Below are 9,253 nucleotides of genomic sequence, written 5' to 3'. Positions count from 1 at the left end.
TTCCTCTCCTCTCATGTTATTCTTCCTTTGCCCAAGGAAATATCTTCAGTTACTGCCAGCTGAGTTCCATATAATTTCCACTTCTCCTACCTCACAAATTTCTCTTTATCTCTTTCAGATGTTTTAGTTTTCCTTTCTCTCTGTGTTTTATATCCCCTCCCCATGTCCCTTCAGCCTGCCTGCACTGTGAATCAGGACATCAGAATTGTGCTAATGTTCTTTTTTATTTAGTGTGGGGAATTCCTTTTGTTGATGTCAGCAAAGTTTGTGCAGCTTGTGTGATGAATGTGTATTTTTATTGTCAACAGGGTAATGAAGCCTCCAGTACCCTCATCCTCCTGATTTAGAATTCTTCCCAGCATTCTGTATTCCCCAATGGAGCCTCTCAGCATCTGCCATCCTTGGCAAGAACTGCCACTGAGCAAACAGCTCTTTCCACTGCTCCACCTTCCTTCCTTCACTTTCTCTTCCCCACTGCCATCCAAAAATCTGTGGAGGAAGGGTAAAGCCCATAAAACAGCTTGAAAAGCCTTCCCAAATAATTACTCCTAGGAAACAAAGCACAGGAGTTTTTAAATTCACGTTTCCAAAATCCAGTGGAAATTAAGGTGTACCTGCTGCTATTGCAAAGAAGGCAAACTCACAGATCTATCAATGAAATACAACTATTTCACCAGCATTACAGCCCCAAGCACAGAGAATGGGAATTGACATTATACAACTGAGGGAGAGATAATTTTTGCCTTACATATGCGTGGGAAATGCAAGAACCAAGAGACACAGAGTTTTAAAGTCCCCAGTGCTCACTGCAAGAAATAATTGTGTTTGTACCTTCACAAACACTGTAAGAAAGAATGCAAATACTGCAAAGGCAGCAATGGGGCTGTAGTTACAAGGTGATAAACCAATTGCTGCACAAAGAAAAACCACAAAACTACTTAAACAACCAAATATTTTAATTAGAAAGCAACAAACATGCAAACAGCAGGTATAGAAATTTATTTGAACCAACGTTTTTACTATCATGAAAGTTACTTTAAAACATTGATCCAAGCTCCCACATTTGCTGTTTAAGGAAAATATTGCACTTGGCATCTTCTAGCACCCCTCATACATGGCAAAACATTTTAAAAACATTTTTGCTTTTTTTAACTTGCACACTCTCCCCAAGTCATGCACACAGTCATTCAAAAAAACAAAAGGTTAGGTTATCCAAAAGCAATACCTCAGAATTGCACTAAAGCTCTGTAAGGAAAAATATAATTAATGTTTTATACAAATTTATTGACTTCCAGGTGCTCACACACAATTATTGGTTACTCTTCATCTTCATTTTCGTTCTCCTGGCCAGATCCTTCTGATCTGTCACCTTCCAATCGGTCTGCAAAACACAGATTTAGTAAAAAGAACTTGCAAAATTTTCTTTTTGTGGTAAATACTTATTACATGCTGTCTCCAATGGCTATTACACAATGGGATATGGCTGTGAGTTTTATGGCAGAAGAAAGTCTGTGTGGACTTACAGCAGAAAATGGTTAGAAATGTTACCACAAGAAAGGAGAAAAGGAGAAATGCCCTAAAGGATGTCCAGGCATGAAAGCAAAATCTGTGTACAAAAGGAAAAACCTTGTAGCTGCTGACTAGCTGTCAGCACAGAAAAGATGAATGCAAGCATAACATTAAAATGAGATGGTGACTACAAGGGACAGAAGTGCTGTTCTGGGGAGCTGAAACTACAATAGCTACAGTTAGAAATGTGAATAGTCCAGAAACTGGGGGATCACTGCCTGTCACTTCAGTATATCAGAAAAGAGCCTTTGGATGTAAGCATTTAGAGAAAGGCAAATACAGAAATGTATGAGGGAACATGACTGGCTCAAGACCAATCACTCAAGCAACAAGCAGTGAGGTTTAGAAACACTCCACCCAGCTGTAACAGATTTTTGCTGAAATTGTTGTAACTGAAGTGTTGGGCAGCTCTCTTAGCACTTTGCTCCAAAGAGAAAATGACAACTGAAGGAAACACAGGAGCAGGGAGGTGTAGCACTGGGCTGGACACATGGCACCCTCCTGCCTCCCAGAGCAGCCAGAGGTGAGAGAGGAGCAGCAGCTAGCAGCAGGCACAGCTTCCTTTCCTCCTCACCACTGCAAGCCAGAGCCCCCATATTCAGCATCTCCTGTCACCTTCACCTTTAAGTCAGGTCTGTTAGGTTTTTGCCCCATATGCCACGCCAGCCTCTCAAAACTTAATCTCTCTGTTTTCTACAGTGTGTGATGTCTCTACTCTGTCCTCCATCTTCAGGGTCAGTCCACTGCACTCAGCTTCTCCAGCACCAACAACCAGTTCCCAGTGATGATTTCTCCATGCAACCCTCTTATCACCAGTTTCAGCCCCACAGGAGCTGGAGGGACATCCTGCTGCCCTGGGAACAGCTGCCAGCAGCCTCAGCAATGCCTCTCCCAGTCCTGAATCTTCATATCCTCCTTCAATCCTAGACAGCACCCAGCCCACAGCCACAGCCAGTTTATTTTACAATTCATCCCAGTCCTCCCCAATAGCTTTCCCATCACACAGCACTCACTGAAAAGACCATTCCTGAAGAGAGCATTTTTCAACATCCAAAAATATATTTTGCTCTTTGTTTTGAGATAAAAAATAATGGCTGCAAAGATGTTGCAAATCTCACACCAAAGAAGCAATGCCTAAATACTTCTATTAACCTTGAATCTTCTCACCAACCCCAAGAACAGCCAGAGACAGCTGAAGGTTTTGATGATTTCCCAGTCAAGCTGCTATTTCAGTGTTGTGGACAAGCTCTTCAGAAGTCTCTCACCTGCTCTTATATGATTCAATGAAGCCAACATTCGGAGCATGAAGGAAGCTGGGACAGTGATGGTGTTTCTGGTCTCTTCCAGCATTAATTCATTACGAGTTATAACCTGGAGGCAGGGAATGAAAAAGCTAGCATCAGAAATAAACACGGAATTATACTGCATTGATAGGAGCTTGTAGATACACAGTTACTGTACAAAAGCCATTTTACAGAGTCCAAAATTACCATAAGAAAGCAATATTTTAATAATTGTTATTGAATACTGTTGTCTGGGGTAAGAAAAGTCAGACAGTGGACTCTGCCTGCAGGTATCCAATTATCTGTCTAAAGAATATTCCAGTAAGATCATGGTTCTATTGTCCACATGCATGGTAGATACTAAGATGAGTGACTAAGAAAAACTTTGGAAATCTTTCATGAAGCAGATTGATGAGAGAAAGTGCTGTTTCCAGATGGCAACTGTTGTAGAGAACAAAGTTCTAGCACCAGTGCTGGCCAAGAATGTGGGAAGGAAAAGAGATGAGGTTACCCTCAACTCCTACCTTCATGCTGCTTGAAACGTTTGGAGAAAATCCAAGGAACACAAGCCATTTTCTATCCCACTTCAGGAACATTCTTTAGCTCCATAATTCTTTGTAAACAGAGCTACAGCTTGCCTCTAAATGACTTGAAAGAGCCAGTTCCTACTGTCTCATTTTCAAGGAAGAAAAATCCACTAATGAATACTTTTGTCTCTCTTCCCTCATTCCCTCCTCATGGTACATCTTTATCATCCTTCTTTCTTCCTCCATAAATTTTAATCCCACACTGTAGGTTGTCCCAGCTTTTACACTATATTCTTTTGCTATCATTAATCACAAAAATTTAAGTAGAGACAAGTTCTGACCTTTCTTCAGTCTTTGCTCCCAGATCAGCTGCTCTAAGACAGGGAAATAATGCAATTCTTGTTCTCCCTGAGAGACTCTTCAAGCCTGTTCCTCTTGTGAAGAACATGTTGTTGCAAATGTTTGCAGTACCCTTCTCCCTTCCCAATCAAAGCACCTTTTTTCTGTCATTCTCACCTGTTTCCCAGGCACTTGGCACAGCTGATCCCTCCCTAACAGAAGCAAACTGAGAAGGCAGCAGGCTGCTCTTTATTCCTCTTTCACCCCCTATTTCTCCAGGATATCATCAATAACATTCCTGACAACCTGCTGCTGAGGCTTTTTCTCCATTCAGAGGTTTATTCTCATCCCTACTGTATTTTTCTATTTTCTAAGGTCATGGCCTCTCTCAATTTTAAATACATTTCTGTATCTATATGGAATTTTTCTTAAACACAGTGTTTTCTCCCCAGACTTCCCCCTTCTATGAAAATTCAGTTCAGGCATGTTGGACACTTATTCCAGCCAAACCTAACATAGTGAGAACTATTTTATTGCTATGAACATCTCCTGTCCCCTAAATAGGTATTTCAATAGAGGGAATAAATTAAAAAACAAAAAACCATGTAAAATTACAAACGGCACTGCAGTCAATTATTCTGAAAGTACTACATTGTTTAATTAAAGAAAACATATAAATATCTAAATAATTTGCGATTATTAGAAATAAAGGGAGGGAACTAAAGTACAAGAATTACTTTTAGCATGCAATTATGTTTAGCAATACTTCTAAACCCCAAAGGCTCCAAAGCATGTCACGACTAAAGCTGTCACACAATATGCAAGGAAGTGTCACTTCACTCAGTGCTAAAATAATGGGAAAGGTTCAAAACTCACAAGTGGATGGTTTGGGGTTTTTTCAAGGGATGTGGGGTGGTGGCTAAGGACTGTGTGTTTCTGTTGGTTTAAAATATATTTAGCACTGCTACAGAGAAATAATGATTAAAAACCCCCCAGTCTATTCTATCCATGCTACCCAAGAGATGTCAAAAAAAAGGCCCCCAAACTGACCATCCTATAACCAAATCTGTCCTATAATATTATTTACAGAAAGCCATTTAACACATTGATACACTGTGTTATGTAAATCACTCAAATATGATTATTCAGCAGTCAGCTATATGGTCACCCCAGGCCACTTGCTATATCCAGTTATTGCTCTGAGGGCAACATGAAAACAATGAGTTACATAACTTCACATTGGACTTTTATAACTGATTGGGCTTGCAATATTTGCTTTATTCCATGAAGTTCCCATGTGCAATTTTAACCTTTAAGTCCCTTTTATGCCACTGACTATTTAATAGAATTGATTTTTGCACTCCCTTTTGTTCTGCATAGCCTTGTATTTCCTTCATCTTCCCTTCATTTATTTGTTTAGAGACAAGCACTATGTTCATTTATTAATTCCTGCCAGTTTTTCTTCTATATCTGAGTGTTCACACTTCTTCCAACTCCTTTCATGTACATAATAGCAGATCATGTTATGTAATTTCTGGGAGAGCTGACGAAATGCAGAGTGCCAAGGATATGAAAATCAGCTGCTCTGAAGGGCAGCCTTTTATTTGTAGCTCATTTGTGGAACATTAAGTAACTCTGCTAATTCAATATCAGTAATTTGTACCAAAGGGTTTAATAGAATTAAAGATAGAACATTACCATGAAAAAGAAGATAAGGTTCTTACCTCGTCTGCAAGTTTTCTGTTAAAAATCTTGGATTCTTCCAGTGGTGACCAAATTTTTATATCATAATCAATACCCGAAGAGGCCAGAACTAGAAGTAACAGTAATTTTAAATTAAATGTGTTATGTGTTCATTGGTATTTTCTCCCCTTTAAATGGAAGAAAAATACTTCACTTGAAGCATTTATTTGCAAATGTCAGATCTCATGCTGAACAGAGCTTGTAATTACCAAGTCTCCACATGAGATCTGCTCCACAGATTATATGGTTTTGAATGTATCTATATATAAATGAAGAAAACAAATGCAAACATCAAGAGCCCCCTGTTTCAGATTTTAAAAATAGAATCAAAAAGTAAGAGCAACCCCAGCCCCTACTAATCCATTTCTGCTGATAAGTACATGCATTAATAACAAAGCTTTAGGATTTGTAGACCAAGGTACAAAGGCAGAACCAAGATAATTTCAAAAGTACCTTTCATAATGTCAGTGAATTTCATATAAATTTATTTGCTATTTAAATATAAGGATGCAATGGATGCTGTTATAAATAAAGGATGAAATCTATGAAAAGTTGCAGAACATTCTCTAGATCATTGCACAAAAACCACTGTAGGAATTAAAATTCCATAGAAAGGTTTCAGTAACTGGGAAGTTGAACAAGATTAACTATCCTAGAAGGAGGATGAGCTCTCTTAATGACACCTTCAGGGTGTGACAGGGAGACAGCCACACTCCAACAAGACATCAGCAAAGCTACAGAGCACTTTGAAAGGTGCTTCCAAAGGGAGTATCCTACTCAGAACATTTACAAGAACTCAATTTCAATAAAAAAGTTAAAAGTTCAAGGCTTACTCTATGTAGAACAGTATTCCATGTGCCCCCAAACAGTTTGGAAAAAACCCAGCCTCTTCTAGTATTATTATAACAACTTTACTTGCTCATTTACTAATAGCTGACTCTTACTATACAGCCAGGTAAGCTGTGAAAAAAGAAATAACACAAATACTTTCTCTGACTGTGTCAGAGGCTGGTTCATGCTACATGTGATTCCTTCTACTGCTTTGGTCCATCTTTTCTATGAAGGATTTCCTCTAAACACAAATTACTAGAATTTTTATTAATTTTATTAATTCTTCTAATCTCACAATGCCAGTGAGAGGGAGACACCCACTTCCACTGCATTTTTTTAATAGAGCCAAGTAGAGAGCAGATCCCAACATGATTTCCAGGTATTGCTGGCATTTCAGCAACCCCATATTTCCCTCATTAGTGTCATAGAAAACATGTTATGTGTTAAGGGCAGCAGAAGATGAGATTCTTCTTACTACATCTGGCAGTATTTCTAGAAATTCTGTGCCAGGAGGAGCTTGATTTCAATATATTTTTGAGTAAGGAGGGATTTAAGGGCCAAAGGTCGTTAGTAAGAAGCAAAATTAAAAGCAATATTATCTGAATTACATGGGGAAACACACACAGCTCACGAACAATCATTGCAATGCTCTGTTGAGACAGAGTTTAAAGACTGAGCTTAAAGATGCTCTAGTGCAGATAAGCTGGACATGCAGAGTGTGAGAATGCTGCTCTTACTGGGGTCGAAGGGGTGAGGCTGCAGACAGTTCACCACGTGGTTGTCAGCCTCCAGCAGCATGAGGTGCTCAGCAGTGTGGCGGTCCCAGATGAAAATGTGCCCGCAGTCTGAGCCACTCATGACAAAGTTGGATCCCCAAAAGTTGGCTTCCTTTATCTGCAAGAAAAACAAAACTTTGTAAGACCCAGCCGGTGTCTGCACTAACAGCGCTGCTGATGGAAAGTTCAGCCCATGCAGAAATGAGATTTAAGAAATTTTAAAGGAAACATTTAAAGAAGAGTGATTTAAAAAATGAAAGTTCAGGAAAAAAAAAAAAGAGAGCAGTTGGGGCAGACTGAAGAGTTTGAAAATAAACATCAGCAGATCTGTCACTTTCTGAAGCCACAGAAATGATACTGGAGACAGGGGTATGCAATGGAGTTTTTAGGAAGAGTTTGGCTAAGTTAAAGTTTGTGACAGGCTAATCCCTGGGGGGGGGAATTTTCCATTACGGAGAAACAGGAGACAAGACAGAAGCTTATGAAACCTTCTTCAGAAATCACTTGTGATTTTATTTGGACCTCAAAATAACCATTGTTAAACGATATAAATTTGCTATGCTGTGTCCTCTACAGGTGAGAGGTGTCATGGGGTGGCAGAGGGAGAAGAGATACTGCTTCAATGACAGTCAGAAAACTCAGTCACAAGATGTGAGCTGAGAGCTCCACAACAGCCTAGTGTTTGTGCTGCAGGAAAAAGCCTGGAAGGTTGAAGTGTAGCCTTGTGTGTAGAATTGTAATTTTGAGAGCCAGCAGTACCTCTTACAAACTCTTTTAATCAACATACAAGGGGCAAGAGAGGTACCTGTGCAAGCAGGAGTTTCCTGTGCAGCAGCTTGTGGAGTTCCCACAGACCATTTCCCATGCTGGAAGTTCACTCTGGCATTTCAGAGTAACTCCAGCATAAGGGACAGAATTCTGAGTGTGAGATTATTTACACGGAATCCTGCTATGGATTATTTTCCAGGTAAGGCTCTAAAGAGGGCCATGCCTGGATCCTTATCTTTCTTTTGGCACACTTCTCTCAGAAAACGCCCTGAAGAGAAGGGCAGAGACATTGCCTTGCTCTGTGCTCTGCCTCAGTTACCTTGATAGGAGATTCATTGGAAAGTTGAACCCTTATGCTGATAGAAATATGTGCTTTATTTCCAGTGTAAGTATGCCCAGTTTTAAATTTCAGGCTTGGTAGATCTTTGTCTATAGAATATGTCCCAATGACGACAGTCAGTGCAATAAAGTCATCCTGATGTCTAAAAATAAACCAGAGAAGCTGCATTCCTGTAATTAATTCCAATGTATTAATCTTTCAGCAGCTTTTGTCTTATAGCTCTTTTTAATACATATTTTTTCATTATCCTGTTACATCTAGATTATCCCCAATAAGAAAAAACTTTTAATTTTAGATTTTAATTTTCAATTATGACCTCTTCCTGTATCCTTTGTATTCTCTTACTCATACTTCCCAATACTCATAAAATCTAATTTTAGCACCACAGAAATGAACAGAATTGAAATTCACATTTAAAAATTTCGGGTTTTGAAACTTTGTAAAAGTCACTGTTTTAAAAGAAGGACTATAAAAAATATAAGATTATCAAATTAAGTTTCTGAAAGTAAGGAAGAATCAGAATTATTCAATTTGTCTGCATAACCTTAATTCACTATATATACATATACACACATCCATATATACGTATATATACATAAAAATTATATATATATATAAAAAACATAAAATATAATATTATTATATTATATTACTTATATATATATATAAATGATTCATGTAATTGAGAACAGAACCTTATCCCTGGGCTGCTCAGGTGTGTAGGAAACAAAGCTTTTTTTAAGCTGTCTCCTCTATAAATCTGAAAGGGAAATATCATTAGCTCTTGCTTTGCAGGAACGAGGGTATTACTCAAACCAGCAGATTAAAACGAAGTTGGCAACCATAGAGACCAACAGGGAAAATAAAATTACATTTTCTTTCATTCTGTGCATTCCTTGCCATAGGTGCTTGTGTGAAACAAAAGCAAAAAGACCAACCCACATCCCCAAGAAACCAAACAACAAAATCTGTTAAATAATCTATAAAATAACAGCTATGCAGACAGAGAGTGAATTAAGACTTAGATGAACTCACTTTTAGTATCTTTTAACCACAAAAAGCCTGATGCCAGGACTT

At 38.6% G+C, this 9,253-nt stretch overlaps 1 protein-coding gene across 8 annotated transcripts in view; it reads right to left on the bottom strand.

The window, feature by feature from the left end:
* Positions 1-938: 938 nt before the first annotated feature.
* The window catches only part of DCAF6 (DDB1 and CUL4 associated factor 6), a 76,394-nt gene continuing 68,079 nt past the window's right edge, over positions 939-9,253 (bottom strand). For 7 of the 8 annotated variants that reach the window (XM_014882796.2, XM_088158340.1, XM_088158312.1 and 4 more), the window contains 4 exons: positions 7,030-7,186; positions 5,443-5,531; positions 2,835-2,940; positions 939-1,381 (listed from right to left, as the gene is read on the bottom strand). In XM_014882796.2, the coding sequence (XP_014738282.1) occupies positions 1,317-1,381; positions 2,835-2,940; positions 5,443-5,531; positions 7,030-7,186 (417 nt within the window). In that variant the 3' untranslated portion in view covers positions 939-1,316. The remainder of the gene's footprint in view (positions 1,382-2,834; positions 2,941-5,442; positions 5,532-7,029; positions 7,187-9,253) is intronic. The other variant, XM_088158349.1, reaches the window with a different exon arrangement.

This window comes from Sturnus vulgaris, chromosome 2, assembly GCF_052056855.1.
Source record: "Sturnus vulgaris isolate bStuVul1 chromosome 2, bStuVul1.hap1, whole genome shotgun sequence".
Taxonomy (NCBI): Eukaryota; Metazoa; Chordata; class Aves; order Passeriformes; family Sturnidae; genus Sturnus; species Sturnus vulgaris.
The sequence above is the reverse complement of the archived record's forward strand: the minus strand, read 5'-3'. Positions and strand labels throughout refer to the sequence as shown.